Raw genomic sequence first — 19,454 nt, forward strand, 5'->3', positions numbered from 1 at the left:
TAAAATCGTGCATTACTATAGCTGTATAGAAAGATATTAAGAAGGGTGCGTTCACACTTAATAATATCAAGCATTGCACAATAATATTGCATTGAAATAAATATGGAAAACTGTTAACTTTTAATATCTTCTATATATATATACAATATATGTATTTGCAGTACACATATATGTCTATGGATTATATGTTAATTTAAGGCTTTATCTGCCAATAAATTGACCTGGAATGTTTTTAAGATTGCTTCTCTTAAGTACACATGGAATATGTGTGTATATTTTTGCTTTTGTCGTCTTCTTTTTCTGTTTTCAATGTTTTTCTTTAATTTTATTTTGTTGCTTGTTAATGTTAGTTTAAAAGTCTCAGTCTTAAAAGTAGTTACAGTTACGGTGTTGGACAGCACATACATATATCTTATCAGGAAAATTGTTTCCTAGAGATTCGCCACAACATCATATCGTTTTGTCGTATATAAAGCTGTTGATTGATCGTATATAGATATATGTATATATGTATGTACATAGCAAAGATAGCAAACAAAAAAAGTAAAGACAATTTATAAAAAAAATTAAAAAAATTATAATCATTATAATATTATAAAAAGAGCGATTGGTTTTTGAAAACGTTTTGAATCACAGTTTTGTTGTGTTGTGTGTGTGTGTTTTGTTTTAAGTTTCAATTGCTGGTTGATTCCTTAATGCTTGCGTTGATTCTTAGGATTGTGCAACATGACAATCTCATCACCGCTGTCCTCGGCCACATCTATCTCCATTTGTGGCTCCAAGTCCATAACCACTTCTTCGTCCTCGTCATCCGTATGGAGTATACGCTCCAGCTGATCCTCGTCAAAGTACGGCTGAATGGTCATGCCACCTGAAAGTTACGGAAACAGACAATGAGAGACAGAAAGTGAGTGATGAAATGTACTTTAAACAAACTAAATCAGGGACCGTAACGATTATAACAAGAATTGTTAAATAAGAACTAATTTTTATCATACAAATTAATTTTAACTCTAAGTTTTCATCTAAGTTATAAAAGTTATTAAAAAAATATTTGGTTTTTTTTATTTAAAAGTATCTTATTTTAATAAATAAATAAAAAAAAAAGGTATTCAAATATAGATAGTTTTGTTATTTTGGTTATTCGTGGCATTTTAAATTTATAACCTAAATTTGTATGATGAAAAATAAGTTTTAGTTTTCAGACTTTTTTTTATAAAAACTGAATAATAATTTTTAATTTTATTATCGGTTGAAAATCAATTTCTGATTTAAATTTTTATAATAAAACTTAAAAAATAGCTTCAACTTTCAAATTTTTAGAATAAAAAAAGGAAATTTAAATTTAATTTTCATCTCATGAATGTTTTTTGCATAGAAAAAAAAAAGTTTATGCTGTTTCCAGGATACTTCAAATGGATTAGTTTCAGCTCTAAACTTATAAAACTCTAATCTAAATCGAAATTCCATCTAAATTCCACTTACGTTTAATTGGGGAACGGAAAAGCTCCGTTTCGCCATCATCGCCGGCATCCTCGTCCAGATCGAACTGCTCCTTGCCCTTCTGGGGCAACAGTGAGAAATTGTAGTAGGGCATCTTGCCCCGATGGCGTCTATAGAACCAGAATTGTGCGCACAGCACACAGATGACAACGCCCACAATGATCAGCACACTGGCGACAATGATGAACAGGAATCGTGGCAGACCAAAAACATGGGCATTGAACTTGAGATGGAAGACAACATTCTCGGTCGGCTGTCCACCTTGAGGCAGACGTATGTCGCGTGTGGCCTCAAAGTGACGTGGCGCCTCCACCTTGAGCGTTATGGCGCCCACGGGAACTGCTCTCAAATAGTATTGACCCATGCTGTTGGTGAAGTTACGCAGGTGCGTCAGTCCCGTCGGATGAATCACTGATATTTTGGCATTGCGTATGGGATGATTGCCATCGTCGAGAACAACGCCCGTGATGCTGGTGACGCTGCCACTCTGTTGTTGGCCATTTAGTTCGGTTACCTCGCCACGGATCAACGTAAAGCCGTGCAGCTTGATCACTCCCAGATCACTGACGATGTCGTGCTGCACTTGCACCTTAATGATCTGCGACTCATAATTGGGTGCACTGACCTCCAGGCCATAGAGACCCTTGGGCAGCATCAGCTGGAACCGTGCCTCATTCCGTGTCACATTGTAGATGCTATCGTGCTCCAACAGATGAACAAATGCCTCCCGCAACGGTTGCCCCTTCTCATTCTGCACCAGGCCACTGATCCCCGTCTGGACCAGGCCCAAGAAGTTCTTAATCTTCTCAATGTTGGTGCGCCACACGGAGGCGATTTGTTGGTGCGCCGGCATCCGGCAACAGGATAATCCCAGCGTAAACATGGGAATCTTATAGAGCTTGTAGAACAGGTTGGTCAATCTCTCGGTCGTCTCGCGATGCAATTGCCGGGTGGCCGATGTGCTGCACTGCAGCGGCGAGTAGTTGAACTCCGTGCGCTGTATGCTGTGGGCGAACTTCTCCAGAATGGAATCACCCTTGGGGTAGCTCAGCTCCGAGCTGCCGGCACTGAATGTCAGCATCAGATCAAAGTGCTCACTGCGCAGGAACTGCAGCAGCAGATCCCGTGAAGTCTCCGCCTCGGGACTCAGGATGCGCTCGGCCAGCTCGTCGGGCATCACGGGATCACAAACGGAGTGGCTATGCGGATCATAGATTGCATTTATTCATTAATTTATTTATTTATTGTCTTTTAATTTGCATATAATTAATAAAATTGTATAATAAATTCCAGATACCCATTTCTCAATTTAAATCAAGACTGCAAACCGATTTTGTATCGAACCTTTGAAATTGTTTACTTTCCGAACCCAATCCGAACCACTGATTTTAAATAATAACATACGTTCGGTTAATAAAATAAATAATTACATTAAGTTCATGCTTTTCGAATATGGCGCAACTATTTCAGACCTCGAACAAAAATCATTGAATAATAATGCGTATTTCAATCATAAAACTGAGTTAATTTGCTTAATAAGCTGAAATTTTTGTAATCTACAAATTTTTTTTATTTTCAAAATTAAGGATAACTGAAAGCAATAAAAATTATTATTATTTTTTTTTTTTTTTGTTTCAAATAGAACTAAGGTTCGAACTAAACCTTAGGTTCAGGGGTATATAAACTGTATTGTGAACTGAACTTAAGTGGTTAGAAGGTTAGAACCACTGTACCAAACCTTTTCCCAAATTTTAATGGTTCATAGCCTTAGTAAAATAAATATTCATTGCAGTAGTTCGGAATTTTAAAAATTACTGCAAATACCGTTATATATATCTGATATTGATGCGATTTAGTAGGTTTATATGTATAATGATGTAAAAGATTAATATTAATATGATGCAGGAAAATTCTATTTTCTGTAGATATTTAAAATATAAATATATGCCCCTAATTTACTTTAAGACTGTTATAACTCAAAAATAACCACGATAATTGAGTTATTGATGCAGAAATATCATTTTAGTCCTGTTCTATATTGTGTAAAAATTTCATATTCATATATATCATACTTTTCATGTGAGAGTCAAGTGAATTCTTGATTTTGTTAATGTGTCTCATATTGAGAGAGAATCGGACCAAATAGAGGAGGATATATTGAAAGGATTGTCAAATTGCTTAGACGATCGCTTAATAAACCATATTCAGAAGTATTTCCAGATCATGATTAAATTTGGAGTTAGTTGTCAAATACTATATAGTAATGATGGACGGGATTAACTTACTTGAAATTGTACATTTGAAAGATATCGGGGAATTTCTCAGTCTGTGGCAAAAAGTAGATGACACTGCGTTGCAGCAACTGGACGACAGACGCATCCTGCAGCTTGTGACCCTCGATAAGATGTCGCACCAGATTCAACATTATCTCCCTGCCCAGCGGAGCGGTTGTATCATACAGTGAGCTTACCACCAGCAGCTTGTACTTGTGCTCCTCCGGTTCGCCAACCTGCAAGGGATTCGAATTGGAATTAAAACTGGCAAGGAGTTGGAGCTAGAGTTGACCACTCACATTGGAGGTCAGCTTGATGTAGTTGAAGTGTCGACTGAACTCATTGTCCGCATAGCCAAAGCTGGCGATCTGACCGTTCTGGTTCTCCAGCTCGGCGAGTCGACTGCGAACCTCTGTATTGATATGATATCTGGTGTTCACCACATTCTCGATGATGCGGAAATCGTTGGCGGAGGCCCAGTGCTGCGGATCGTCGCGCATCAGGGTGACGTCCAGGCGCATCCCGAATGGTTCCACCGCGGGCACTTCCACCTCAACGCGCAGCGGGGCATAGCCATCGCCCAGGACGGTGACATTGTGGCGACCGGGGAGCGTCAGTTTCCAGTAGTCGCCAAAGGTGCCGCTGTAGATGGTGTGATTGCCACCGTTGAGACCGACTGCGGCTCCGGCAATGGGCGTGCCAATGGAGCTGCGCACGAAGCCGTGCACACCATGATGCACTTGCTCGATCAGCTGGAGCATTGGCTCGCGATTGTCCTGCCAGTACTGCGGCAGCTCCTTGGCCATCGGGAACTTGTCGCAGCCCATCTCAATGGTCAGCTCCATGCAGCCAGCCCGCACATAGTTCCAATCCTGCATGCCACCGGTCACACTATACCACTGGGCGCCATTGGTGATGCCATCGCTGAAGAGCTCGTTCTGGAAGAGAGCACACGGCTTGCCCAGATGCATGGTGCGATGTGCTCGGGAATAGACGAGCGCCAGATGACGGAACAGCTCATTGTCCTCGGTGGGATTGAGTTTCCGGCCACTGATGCTGGCATCCCGCAGTCGCGAGTACGGATCATTGAAGTCATTCTCGTTGTCATCAAATGGATAATTGGCCACCAGGGAGCCGCCATGCAAATTCGCGGACAACACAAATGGTATCGATAGAGTCCAGTTCATGACGGCTGCCACCTCCGGCTCGGTGTTCTTATTGAACTTATCCGTTCCATACTGATCCGGAAAATTGCGATTGAGATCCACATTGTGGGCGTTGGCACGTCCAAGTCCGCCGGTTCGGTCCCCTTCTTGGGATATCTCATAGCCATCGGGATTCATGCTGTAGAGGAAGTGCATCCGTGTCCCATTCACAAGCCGTGTCACACGCTCATCATTCTCATAGCGCTCCAGCAGATACTTGGTCAGCAGCAGGAGCATCTCCTTGCCCACAACCTCATTGCCATGCATATTGGCCACATACTTGAACTCCGGCACACCGGGTACATGTGTTCCCGGTGCTGTCGATATCTCCAGCACCCACAGATCCCTGCCCTCCACACTCTTCCCAATGCTGTAGAGACGCGTCAACGATGGATAACTGGCGCTCATGTTCCTTAGAAAGCTGACGGAGAAATCAACGTTTACCTAATCAGCTACAACAACAACAACAATTCAGGACTCACCTCTCCATGGCCACAAAATTGTGGTGCTCGAACTTGGTGGGAGTTAGAAATCCATCGTATTTCTCCTTCAGCTGCTCTGGCGGCTCTGCTCGCTCCACCTTTTGTTTGCGAAAGTTGCCTGCATTAAAGAGAGAGTTTAAAAGAGATGAGTGAAGTAAGTGGCGAGAGCGGAGAGCGTGAGATCGTATGAGAGAGTAGATGCGTGGAAAATGCAATGCAAATTACCAAAACCAAAACCAAAACCAAATGACAAATGAAAACAAAACAAAAATGAAGAATGTTATTTAAAAAATAATAAAACTAAAGCTAAGCCAAGACAACAACCAAAGCCAAGTGCAGCGGTTCAAAGCTTGAAGAAGCAATGCAGAAAAAAAAAAGAAAACTATATGGAATGAAACAGAGTTCGAATTCGAAATTGAAATCGAAACCGAAAATAAACGATAAACAGACGTGTTTGACATGCGAAATGTGTTGAACAATTGATCGAGCGACGTAAGCAATTAATCAATTGAAGTTTTTGTTTTAATAGATATTTATTTCAATTATTTGTTTAAAAGGAAAAAATGAACGGTAAGAGATAAAGTTAAAGAGAGCATAAATATTAACTATGTTGAGCTCACAGCCAGTTAGTTAACTGGCAAACTTTGCATTAATACATATGTATACAGTACTTCACGTAATTGTTTTGACAAACATAAATTTACAAATTTAGTTAAGTCCAATGGATGTTATCATTTCACTGTTTTTGACTTGTTCTAAGAACTATCAGGATCTATTATAAAATAAGAAATAACAGTAAGACCCAAAAATAAAATATTTCAATTCTTTTTTTTTTTTGACAAAACAATTACTTGTCTAACTATATGTATGTACATACATGCTTATATGTATCGAGTTACTACAGCAAACCCTGAGAAATGATTACATTTCGTATATGTATGTATGTGTGTACGTAACAGTTGTAGTAACTTAGGACTTAACAAATAAGTACAGTCTGTGCGAACCAGTTAACTGAACTGGACTGGACTGCGTGAACAATTTATCCACGACCAACGGATATCTAATAATAATACTTTTCAAATAGTAAAGAGAATAATAAATTACATTCTTCGAATATACTCGTAATCGTAATTTTATCAGGTAGATGAAAATTCATTGAGATTTTAATCTGGCTTATAGGAAACATAATATTATCTTTAAAGATGGATGGCAAATGGATGTTGTGGGTTCAGTCCGGATGCAAGATCAGATCTAGGATCAGGATGGGTATACTTCAATGAAAATAAAACGCACTAAGCAAAAATCAAAAATTTTATTTTACCTGTTCTTGTTTAAGAGTTTTCTCTATATATGTATGTATGCCATTATTAATTATGCAATGATTATTATTACTATTTGTTCGATTTGCTTGTATCTTGGGTTTGTCAATCTTCTATATATGTAAGTATATGTTAACAATTTTTCAGACGTTCTGGTTGCTCACGCTGAGGATTCTATAAAGTTTAACAATTTTTGCTTGAATTTGGTATATGATATACATACTATATTTATATATGAATAGATAAGACATATACATATATATTTATAAGTCCTATTAGGCCGTTTAGTTAGTAACATGTACTATATGCATTGTTATAAAGTTGTATAAGTGGGGTTAAGATCATTTTTTACACATGGTATTAGCTTCTTTTCTAGAATATGCTACTAAATACATAATTCATATATAGTATATATGTATATTTTTGTATAATTGAGAGGGGGTTTAGGCCATTGTATGGCTCGAGTGGGTAGGGTTTTCTACAAGTAACGCACTCCTTTAAAATACCTACATATGTATGTATGTATATATAACTCATTGGTGTGTATGTATCGTAGGCATATATATGTACAAATAAAATGTTGTATATAGTTTTATATAAATTTCGTTCGAATTGATATATAGTTTGTGACTGTGTCTGTGTGTGTTCGTTCGTAATTGGAAAAGAGCGACAGAATGTGAGAATGTAAGCAAAGAGACAGAACAATATGCATGTGCGTAGTACCAAAAAAAAAAAAGAAAAAAAGAAAATAGGAGCGTAAAATAACTTAATGTAAACATAAAACTTAAAATTTCAGTACGAAATGGAAAAATGCTGCAACAAAAAACAATGCATAAGGAAAATGTGTGTGTGTGAGAGCATATATGTGTGTGCGTGTGTGTGTGTGCGTGTGTGTGTAAGTAGGCGTTGTGGGCGTGCACTTGGATGCAGAGATGCAGCATATACATATTTAGTGTGGTACAATGTCAGTAATAATCAGTTAGTGATCGGCGATAGATCGATGGCTTTAGCGGTGCTGCGATGTCGATGACGATGACAGTGGTGTTGGTGTCTTCGTTGACAGCGCTGAGATGCAACACATCGTCTAGTGCCTAAGAAGATATGGATTGTAATAACTGCTTATACCATCATAGTTGGTTTCCACCGGAGACAGCTTAAAGTCCACACGCAAGGCTTCCACATTCTCATTGGTCACGTGCAACTCCTGTGGTGCGCTCGATTGATAGCTGAAATCAGAGATGAAGATACATTTAAAGATAAAGATACATTTACAGATACAGATAGAGATAAATGGATGCATTTCAATCGAGTTGAGATGTTCACGCTCTCACCCAAAGGCCGCCGCATAGACACTGTAGATGCCCGGCGTAAGGAGGCGCCAGTACTCGCCACGCTTTGAGGTACGTATGGATTTATCCTCGAGACCGGAGACAACAATGGTTGCATCCGCAATCGGATAACCGCTGGCATCCTGCACCAGACCCTTGATGCCAATGTGCGCCTGCTTCAGCAGTTGCAACAGCGCCCGCTTGTTGCGTCCCCATTCGGCGGGCAAGCTGCTTGCCGGCGGATACTTGCAACAGGACAGCTCGATGGTCAGCTCAAAGCAGTTGCTAAATGCATAGTTAAAGTCCTGCATGCCACCGGACAGCTCATACCAATTGGCACCGTTTGTGATGCCGCCAGCGAAGCTATCGTTGCAGTTGTTGCCACGTCGCATTATCGGATGGTTATCAGAATACGTGTGCGCCAGTTGCTTGAACACGCGATCATCCGGCGTCAGGCTCTCCTCACAGCAATCGTTGTGGGCGCTGAAAATGTGAAAGTAATTTGAATCAGTATTCATTAATCAGTAGAATCAAAAGCCGTTCAACCTACAGAGAGTTGTCATACGGATAACTGGCTACGACGGCACCTCCATGAAAATTGGCGGAAAGCACAAACGGTTTGCTCACAATCCATTCGGCCAAGGCGGCGGTTTCCGGTTGACGGGACGGAGCACGCAGATAATTGAGATGTTGCTGCTCCAGGCGATCCGGAAAATCACGATTCAAGTCCACGCCCGCTGCATTGCCGCGTCCCACATAATTTGGCAGAGACTCACAGTTGCCCTCCTGCAAAAACAAAAGAGAGAGTGAGGGTGAAGAGAGTTGCCTGATTTGATTACGTGAATTACATATGTATATATGTATAATGTATTGACTGGCTTTATTTATTATTGTATTGTTATGTAGGCAATTTGGAATTCAGTTTGCGCATGTGTCTAAAAGAGTTGACCAAACTTGTCTTTAATATGACATCCATGTCGCAAAGCGCTTACAACATTATTAACAATGTATGCAGAGAGCGAATGTCAAAGAGAGAGCATAAGAGCGATCAAGCAGTTGTGCAATACGAAGTCTCCTTAAAATTCAACTGCTTGCTCCTCCAATCCGAAGCAAAACAATGTGCAAAAACAAACAATTTTCTAATTGGAACAACTGTCAATCGATCACATGCAAAGTAAACTAATCGAAATGAGAATTAAATATATTTTGTTGATAGAGAAGAAAGACAATTGGCTGACTTTTGTTGTATAATAAATTAATTGATAACACACAGAACATACACACTTGTATGTATGTATATGCGTGTATTTGAATTCATTATTTTACAAATGTAGGTTAGTCACAATGGCCGATCACGCAAAGTGGTCCACTAAAGTGATGACATTATTGCAGGGAGAAGAGTGAAGATAAAACAGTATTTACATTTTATTTGAAAGCTTCTACAGCAACTTTACAAAGCAGTAATTGCCGACTAGAGTGCAAATAGCAAGACAGGCAGACAGAGAGAGAGAGAGAGCTTTGGCAAATGAATGCAGGCACGCAGATGAAGCTCGCTCAACAATAAAAACAACAACATACACTCTCACATTTACTCACATTCGTATTCTAAGTCACATCGATTGCAAATGCATATCGATAACATGCATATGTGTATGTAATTAGGAATGTGTGTACCTAAAGTACTTTTGTGTGCGTGAGTTTACTGGAGCCCAACCGATAAAACGCAAATACATAAAACAGTAAATCATACAATAGCAACCAGCTTTGCAATATGTTAACAACAAAGGGGCGTGGCAATTGCCATACATTCATATGTTGCTAATGTGACAGAGAGAGAATTGGTCCCTAACGACGACGACGACGTCAAAGCAGGCATCGAAAACAACAACAACAGTGGCTGTGTGGGTGGCATACGTCGTAAAATGTCACATACACTCGTGCTCGTGCTCGTAATCGTAATCGTAATCGTCATCGCAATCGTACTCGTATTGATTTTTCCCAGGCAAAAACGCAAACAGGTGACAGGATTAAAATGAAATTGCAGGACCATATGTATACACAAACATACCTGGGACAGTGCATAACCATCGGGATTCATGGTGGGCACCAGATAGATGTCGGTTGTATTGACCAGCTGTCCGACCTCCAGAATCCGCTCGTAGTTGCCCAGCAGATACTGGGCCAAATAGACGAGCAGCTGTCGGCCAACCGTTTCGTCGCCATGCATATTGGCAATGTATTTGACGGGCGGCGTTAGCAGCGCCCGTTGTCTCGTACTCTGGGAGATTTGCAGGGCCAGGAGATTGCGTCCCGCCAGAGAGCGGCCGAGACTGTGCACGCGCGCCTGTTCCGGATACGCTTTCTCGAGGCGAGCAAACAGATCCTCCAGCTGCTCTTGGCTGCTATAGTGTGGCAGCTGTAGAAAGCTCTCATCCTCTTTGATAACGTAGCCCTGGACGAGGACTAACGGTACCATCGACAGCATCAACACCGTTACAATCCACTGCATTTTATGTGTAACTCTCTCTCAACTGGTTGCCGTTCGATATTAGATTATTGTCGCTACTCGCTAGTTATCACTGGCGTGCAAATTAATCAAATTGCCCGCTTTAGATAAAGCTTTAGCGTCAAGCGTTTCTTCCCTTCTTCTTCTTCTTCTAGTTGCTGTTGTTGTGCAGCAGCTCCAATCGGTTCAGCTCAGCTTCAAAAAATGTACTGTTTGAAAATTTGCTGCGTTGATTGGCCTTAAGCCATTGCTGCCCGCCCGCTGTCCCACTGCCACTGTCGCTGCCGCTGTCGGCGTCGCTGTCGCAGCAACCGCTACTGCTGCTAAGAGCGACGACGTGCGATAATTGTAGGGAAATTACACACGCCAGAGAGCGCGTCGAAGCTTTGCGCTTGTCTGTCACGAGTTGTTGTTGCTTGTATTTATTTATTTATTTTTTTTTTGGTTTGATTTTTCTTTTTGTTATTGCCACATTGTGGCGACAACGTTGCGTTTAAGCACAAATTAATAGCTTTCGGCTTTTGTTTTATTTCAATATTTGTCTTGTTTGGTTTGGGTTTTTTTTTTGTTTTGTTTTATAACATGTTATTTGCACGCATTTGTTTGTGAGCGGCTTCAGTTTTCGCACATCTATTCAGACTGTGCGGAGTGCGGGCGGCATTGCCAGATGCAAGTGAGGCGCCTGCGCCAGTCAGTCAAGGAGAGAGCGTGGCAGAGCAAGAGAGCGCAAAAGCCTCTATAGCAGCGCTGCTAACGGCGCTGCTAAAGTCGCGACGCGGCGTGTTACATTTCAATCGTCATGAAGCGACTCCCACGCACGTCACACATGTGTCATAAGCCAAAAGGATATTATTATACACGTAGCTTACATAAAAATCGATAACACTTACGCTCTGTGTGACGTCACAGCGGCCTTTCCAATAACAATAACATTGTACGTGGGTTGAATTTCCAAGAAATTTCTTTACTCCCAATAACAACACATAAGCGTGTTTGTTTGTGTGTGTTTATGTTTACTACGTTCTTATCAATTCGTTATTGGTGTTATACTGACAACTTAGATTACCAGCTGTTTATTCACACGGGAACAAGGCCAAAGTTTATCAGTGGTTTTCTTTTACGATTAAAGCTCAAATCTAAAAAAATCACAGTTTCAGAAAATTCTCAATCTTTCAGAATATTCTGTTATCAATCTTTACTAAACAGCTGTCTAGACTCTAGAATTATAACATACAAATACTGGAGATCGATATGCTAAACATATGTTTGTATATGACATGGAGCACGAGAGTCGTCTGATGAGCTATTGACCTAAGTAAATATATCACATTATTTCATTTTATATTAGCTCATGTTATCCAACGGTTTTCCACTTTTTTGTTGATTTGCAAAGTTATCAATTAAAAATTTTACCAATTTAATAAGTGTGACCGTACTTGATAAAACTTAACCATTACACTACTCATCAAAAATACAATTTGATTAAGAAAATTAGAATTTTCCTACCTAGAGCAATGACTTATCATCCGACCCTCGATGCTTGCAAAAATGCAGTTAACTTTAAAAAAAACTCAGTAATACAATTTGGGTTAAGAATATACATAAAAAAAAAAAAAACGGAGAGCTACAAGAGGTAATACACAGTGATATTGCTTGGAGAGGTCGTCCATAAGATACCGTGTTATTCAAGTATGATTTCTTAGGATTATTCGTTACAAAATCAAAAAATCTCACAACTAATAAATAGAGAAGTAAAAGTACACGAAAACATTAATTCATTGATTTTTGCGGTATTTATTTTGTACTCCTTGAATTTGATCCATTCTTGAAGCTGAATCATGTTAAGTAAATCGATATAAAATATCTCTTTGATTTATTTTAACTGGACTTTAAAAAAAGGCCCAAAAACCAAACTTTAGCAATAGATGTGATTACTTTTAGCTTTTTGTACACACGTCTCTAATATACCCCTTGGAAAATACATTTTATGAGTACGGGGCGTTTCAAATTGCAAGAAACTGTTTTAAGACTCTTCGCTCTGAAATTGTCATCGTCGAAAAGTCGTTATTTCCATGTCTTCAAAACCAGTTTCTCTTCTCATGTACTACATGTAATTACTATTTGTTGCAACACATGACGTCAGGCATTGCGCAGATTAACTGAAACCCAACATTAAGTTGGCCTTTATTTATAGTCGCGGTAGTCATAAAAATGTCAGCTAAATCAAAAAGAATTGAAAAGCATAATCTAATCATGCAACCATTGAAATAATGCCAATAATAGAATCCAAGTGGTTCTATCCATAACAACGAGTACACTCTGTATATTCACATGCTGCACTCCATTCCCCAATCGAAGTTCTAAACTTAAATGCCACATCAGTTAAAAATTTAGTCACAGTTCGATAGTGCGATAACATTTTAAAGACTCCGAGTTGTGTTAATGGCCCATTAATTGGTAACTACACAAAATGCGATAAAGAAGCGAATATACAGCAAAATATTCGTATGCAAAGAAATAGGCTATCTTCCCTCCAAAAAGCTTAATATAATACCCAAATAGGCACACATATAAATGATAAGACAGCAGAGATAAAAGCAGTGTCTTATGAACTCTCACTGCTTGACTTGCGTTACATGAAAGATACATATATAAGCTTGCACTGTGAAAAATAAATGATAAGTAACATTATATATTTCCTCATAGAATAAAAACTAAAAAAAAAAAAAAAAAAAAAAAAAATAAAATAAAAATGAAAAGCAATTTTCGGTGTTCCTGAAATTTTTTTTGTTTGCTGACAAGTGTTTTTCAAATTCAGTGTGAAATAAAATGATAGCAATTAAAATTACTACATATCAAAATCTTAACAAAATTAAATTGTCAAAGACTCTTTCCTAGATGTCAAGGAATTCCTAGGGAATTTATATGTTCTATGGGTAAGGAATAAGGAACGTTGCATGATTTCGTTACGGAATCTTTGAGAAATTCATTATTAAAAATGACAAGTCGACGTCGACTGATTTCATTTGGAGCTGCATATGTACAGTGTGTCTGAGCTAAAATAATACTTGCTTTAAAACTATCAAATGTAAAAAAATATTTAATAATTTATTAAAAAATTCTGACAAACTTACACACATATGTAAGTATAGGTTCGCATATATACATATTAGCAAAGAAACTTTTTAAAGAGACTGATACAGCAATAATATTTAAATGTGTTTGTTTAATTGGCAAATAAATTCACAATAAAGACAAAAATTATATCAACAATTTTGTTAAGTGTACAATATGATGAGACACCGAAAATTGTTAAGCAGAAAACTTGCAATGAACGTAAATGAACTTGAACTTTGCTGTGCAGATTATAAATACAACCATTTATTCAGCAGACATACAATTATAGCAAATATTTTCCTCTCGATAAAAATGCCATTCATATTCATTCACTCAGCATAATGTTAAATACCAGTAGTAACTGCTCAATGCAAACAAAGTGTAAACATTTGCCTCCAAAGCAACTACTTAAGCTATCTGAATAGGTTTAAATTTTAAAGAGCTCTCAAATGGATCACTTGAAAATCTCTCGATGTCAAATACCATACATAAATATATATACAAAAGCACTTAGCTTCTCTGTGATCTACAGTTACTAATTAGAAAATCGTGCTACGTTGAACCCAAACAAGTTAAAAACTGGATCAGAAAACAGTTGGCTCTTTTTCTTGATCTTAGCTCTTTCTCTCTCTCTCTCTCGCTCTCGCTCTCTTCACGCAGCAGGTGTGATGTGAAATGCCACGGTTTAGTTTCGATTGAGTTGTGAAAGGGCGTTTAATTTCTTATAGATGGGTCATCATAATAAATACATACGAGTCGTACTTCTTTACAGTCTATAGTGGCAGTGATTTAATAATATACATACTCGTATAATAATATACCGAAAGGTTCAAGTCACAAAATGAATCAGCCAACACACCCAATACCCAATACACACTATGCAAGTATTCACGAGTACATTCACTTTTTCATGGGTAACATTAATCTGCAGCTGTTCAAAGATTGAATTGTTCCCATTTTATACAAATTGGAAAAAGTGAAAAAGTCAAAAACTAAAGAGAATCTTTTGATGTTATTAATTCCTCTTCAAGTCAAGTCAGTTTTCATATCATATAAAATGGAATGATCTCAATCAATCTTTGATTAAATATTAATACGTGTAGTATGTTAAGGGTTTTGCTGGAGACTCACCTTGGCAAGGGCAAAACCATCCGGATTTGAGCTGGGCAGGAAATGGATTTCAGTTGTGTTGAGCAGTTGCTGCACTTCATTGTCCGTCTCGTAGCGGCTGGCCAAGTATTCGGCCATGTAGAGCACTATTTGGCGACCGAGCGTCTCGTCGCCTTGTACGTTGGCCACCAATTTGACCATGGGACGCAGCAGATCACCGCTGTTGCCTTCGCGCGGGGGCGGAGGCGCATTCAGGGCAAGGGCGTGCATGGGACGCCCCTGGATTGTGTTGCCAATGACATAGGGTTGGGCCAGTGTGGGATAGTCCTTGCTGAGGCGAGCAAAGAGTTGACCAATTTCCTCATTGCTCAGATAATGCGCATTATCCAAGAAGCTCTCGACTTGGTCAATAACTTCGACCTGTGCGGCCTCGACGGTAACGCCTGCTGGGGTTGTGCTGTTTGGATTCGGCCGTGGACTGGCGGCGACGAGGCAGCCCGTTAGGCCGACCACAAGTACGTAAACACTAACGTACATCTCGCGACGCGACACGTAAGCAGCACAAACAAAAACAAAAACAACAACACAAATGCGTAGGCGCAGGCGCCCGCGCCGCGCAGCGAATTCGCAAAGATACGCCGACAGAGGGAGCGAGGGAGATCGCAAGCACTTGTTGCACCAGTCGATAATTGTTATGCGAGCACTTTCTTTGATTTCGATGCGATATGCAAACCGATTGCAATTTTCGGACACTGTTAACTGCACTAAACACCTATTGCTTGGAAATCCACCACAATTAATACTTGTTATGACTGCTTTCTTTTGCACTGGCGACTGAAAGTAGGCGATTGCCTCTGTCTCTGGCTCTGGCTTGATGACGTGCACTTAAGAGCCGCTCTGAACTTACCTTTGAGACACGCAACAACACAGACTCTAACACTAACCACGCACTAGCTAGCCCAACTAGCTGCTTCTTTGTATTAAAAACGAAAATAACACATTTATTTAATTATAGCCAGAACATAAAAATATATTTATATTTATACATATATTCATATATAGTTAAAGTGCAAACCGACCGCGACGTAGAGCTATGAAACAACTGTTGCAGTTATCGATACTATCGCTCAGCTTACTAATGATGAGCATTGCGCATATCGATATGCGTACAATCGTATGGCGAACACATCACAAATCTATTATTGCGCGCAATTAAAAGACAGTTATTATAATGTTATTTTTATTGTTTTAATGTGCTTTGCATTGTTTGCTTATACAATTTAATAACAACATATATCAAAAACAAAAAAGATTGCGTTTGCCTATCATTATAATAGAAATGATGAGCTTAAGGTTAATATTAAAACGTGTATATATCAAAAATTAGTATAATATGGTTATGTTAAGGCAAATTTTTGAAGAAGTGCATTCTTTTCAAAATGTATCAGACATTTGGATTTGCATTATAAAGTATTTAGAGTTGCAGGAATTGTTCTCTACAATTACCATCATCAATATGTGTATGTTCGAGTACGTCTAGTTATACATAGTTACGAGTATAGGTATTTGTTATAGGATTGGTTTTTGAAGTATAAAAGCTTGGTGTTGCTTCTGATATTCTTGTAGTACACGTACAGAGATTGATTGCTTATACATATACATATGTATATAATGGTAAAAAGATTGGTTTTCCCACAATTTGACACGATTTCAGTGTACGTAAGTATGTGCATATGTAGGTTTTCAAAAGTGCTCGTATGTTTGTATTGCAACAGGTTCTACATTTACTATACTCTCACTCTCTGTCTCTCTCACGCTCTCTCTTTCTTTCCCAGCAGGTCATAGATATTGAGTAAACATAACAGAATACAACGCATGCAAAATCAATAATAATAATTTAAGGAGTCAATTTATAATATCCCCCGCCTGGATCAATACCACTGCACCACATGCCACTTTCCCACACTAACATTCGAGTATTTGCCACAAATCAATGCTCGTTGGCTGTCACAGTTGTGCTTTGTAGCTGATCCCGCTGTACTCTGAGTTGGCGACGGTTCTTCTGCTGCTGCTGGGAGTTGGTAATGCGTTTCTTGAGCATCTGAAAGGTCTGCTGCATGTTGCTCATTTGAAAGCGTATTGAGGTGCTGACGTCACGCTGCAATTGCTGCACCTCCTGGATGTCCTTGCGCAGATTCTGATAGTCGTTTTTCACCTCAGTCATAGACTCGAGCAGCTCCATTACCTCCATTTCGTCCATTTGCTCCATGGCCGTCTGATCCAAGCTACGCTCCACAGCATGCAGCTTGTGGGCCATCGTATACAGCTGTGACCCAGCATTGGCCACCTAAGGTCAACAGGGCAAGAGGGTAAATTGGTTTACAACATTTTCTACGCATTTCATTATCCCTCTCTCTATTTCCCCCTCTCTCTCTCTCTCTCTCTCTCTCTTTGTTTCTGACTTCTTTTGGCGCTTACCGATTTTTCCAAGGCGTTTATATCCTGATATCCAGACATCTCCATATTCCTGTGCTATTTTCCTGACATGCTTTGAGCAAACAATTATTAACTGGTCCTCTGTCTGTGCAAGCTGCGCAAATTGGTATATTCGTCGTTTGTTGCCTACTTTTAGGCGCCTTGCCCAGCGACTGTATGCAAAGTTGGAACGTCTATGCGAAGCGAAGCAAAGCACGCAATGTAAGCGAATCCTGTGGGTCGCTCGGCTATTTATACACATGGATAACACTCACACACACACACACTCACACACACTCACACATTCTCTTCTGACATTTAGCTCTTCCGCTTCCGTCACTAGCAAATGGACGAAGGCAACGACGACTCACCAACGACCTATTGAATGCCAAAACAAAAAACAATAATCAAAACGCAGACACATAACACTTTAAATACCCTTAAATTTTCAAATAAAAAATTTATATTGACTGAAGTTTTTAAATGATTAAGCTAGTTAAATATTTCAACAAAACACTAACACAAACACTAATCCCCTTAAAAATTATTTGCCATTCCTTCTAAAACCAATTTAAATTAAGTTGATTTTATTCAATTAATAATACTTCGAGCTCAAGATTCCCAATTTTGAAACCACTAAACCGCTACTATTGTTCAAAAAGAAAATGCTCATTATTAATTCAAGTATATTAATGTATATTTTTTGGATCAGTGTTAAAATACTGTTTTAGCTTCCAGTACCACTGAATATTTAACAATGAACACTATTTTTGGTTGGAATTTTTATCTTCACATATTTTTTCAATGACTTAAATATTATAGGGATGCTTTCATGCGTTGTCAAGTGCATGAGTAAGTTGGTATACCTTCAACTTGAATAAGATAGAACAAACTCACCACCAGTCGTCTGCCTGTGGGAATGTTCGTTATCCGGTGAATGGCAACTTTGACCAGAGAAAGTAAGTATTTTAATTATGACTGTGTACACTGTACACATGTTGACCAGGAAGCGGAAGTCGGCCGCAACTTTCTTTGGCCCAGTGGGATATGTAAAGATTTATTCAGTTCAATCATTATACTCGTAACATACTCGTATTTTTATATTCTCTCATACATACATATCAAGTAAATTTATTTCAAATCTATAAAAGTTGTTGAGAAATAGGTAAAAGTAGGGAAAGAAACAAAATCCAAAGTGTCCCAATGGCTGATGAGCATGGTGTCCAGGGTGAATCAGAGAAGGATGAGGATGCTGACATTTTGCCGCGCTTTAAGGGATTACCCAATATAACCGAGGGTGTAGAGGACATACATGCCCATTTACTGAAGCGACATGTGTACCTTTATCCCGAAGATGGCACCCATAAAAAATGGGTGGCTCCGCAGATAATGATCCTGTTTGAATCGGGGAACGTTAACCAAGTGATCGATGCTGTTGTTAATGATTTAAAGCATCCCATTGGTAACGGTCTGATTGCCAGCATTTTGGTACAGGAGCCATTGCGACAGACATTAATCCGGAGACTACGTGCCCGCATGGAGCTAATGGATGAGCGTATTCCAGAGCATCCGAATTTCTTGCACACACTCAAGATGATAGAGCGCATGAATTGTAAGACCGTGTATATTGAAGAATTCGATGTTCAAGACAAACAAAAGCTATATGGTCGAATGAAGCCCAGATCTCCCATAGTTGTATTGGATTTCCCACAAATCTATTTTGGCGACAAGCCCTCGGCAATTATAACACTAAATACTTTTCGTAACCTAAATGAGGCCATTAGGCTGTGCTATCGAGAGGGTCTCAGTTTCGAAACGGTTTCCGTGTGGACCAATAAGCTGACGGAAGGTTACGACATGCTTTCTGGACTTGCAAAGTTTCCAAATTTTCGATTTAATTGCATTAACGTGCCGTTTAAAGCCAGTGCCATGGTATCAGTCAATAATCATTATCATTATGAAGTGCTTCTAGTTGGCGGCGAGTTAATAACCATTGCATTTCCTATGCAATATTTTGTCTACGGCTCAAATATCAAATAAAATATGAAAAATTATTTTTGTTTTCATTTTGAATACAATATATTTCGATATTTATTTAAGTTTTATTACAATCGCTGGTAATATCGCAAGAAATAT

At 39.1% G+C, this 19,454-nt stretch overlaps 3 protein-coding genes across 5 annotated transcripts; 1 reads left to right on the forward strand and 2 right to left on the reverse strand.

The window, feature by feature from the left end:
- Positions 1-302: 302 nt before the first annotated feature.
- Positions 303-15,887, reverse strand: LOC117794281 (carboxypeptidase D). 3 transcript variants are annotated; one of them, XM_034634877.1, is made up of 10 exons: positions 15,751-15,887; positions 14,865-15,621; positions 8,661-8,896; positions 8,114-8,593; positions 7,908-8,008; positions 5,464-5,581; positions 4,076-5,402; positions 3,789-4,012; positions 1,486-2,702; positions 303-871 (listed from the first exon to the last, which is right to left on the reverse strand). In XM_034634877.1, the coding sequence occupies exons 2-10, from the start codon at positions 15,378-15,380 to the stop codon at positions 693-695; spliced, it is 4,398 nt and encodes a 1,465-aa protein (XP_034490768.1). In that variant the 5' UTR covers positions 15,381-15,621; positions 15,751-15,887; the 3' UTR covers positions 303-692. The 3 variants fall into 3 exon arrangements, with proteins under 3 accessions (XP_034490768.1, XP_034490767.1, XP_034490769.1); XM_034634876.1 differs by having other exon boundaries at positions 14,865-15,887; XM_034634878.1 differs by lacking the exons at positions 14,865-15,621; positions 15,751-15,887 and adding an exon at positions 10,179-11,388.
- Positions 15,888-16,487: 600 nt separating this feature from the next.
- LOC117794310 lies at positions 16,488-17,600 on the reverse strand. The gene is made up of 2 exons (XM_034634918.1): positions 17,322-17,600; positions 16,488-17,190 (listed from the first exon to the last, which is right to left on the reverse strand). Exons 1-2 carry the CDS (start codon positions 17,364-17,366, stop codon positions 16,834-16,836), a joined length of 402 nt encoding a protein of 133 aa, XP_034490809.1. The 5' UTR covers positions 17,367-17,600; the 3' UTR covers positions 16,488-16,833.
- Positions 17,601-18,499: 899 nt separating this feature from the next.
- On the forward strand, positions 18,500-19,394 carry LOC117794305. Its single transcript, XM_034634912.1, has one exon. The coding sequence runs from the start codon at positions 18,522-18,524 to the stop codon at positions 19,356-19,358; it is 837 nt and encodes a 278-aa protein (XP_034490803.1). The 5' UTR covers positions 18,500-18,521; the 3' UTR covers positions 19,359-19,394.
- The last annotated feature ends 60 nt before the right edge of the window (positions 19,395-19,454 follow it).

Source organism: Drosophila innubila, chromosome X (genome assembly GCF_004354385.1).
Source record: "Drosophila innubila isolate TH190305 chromosome X, UK_Dinn_1.0, whole genome shotgun sequence".
Lineage (NCBI taxonomy): Eukaryota > Metazoa > Arthropoda > Insecta > Diptera > Drosophilidae > Drosophila > Drosophila innubila.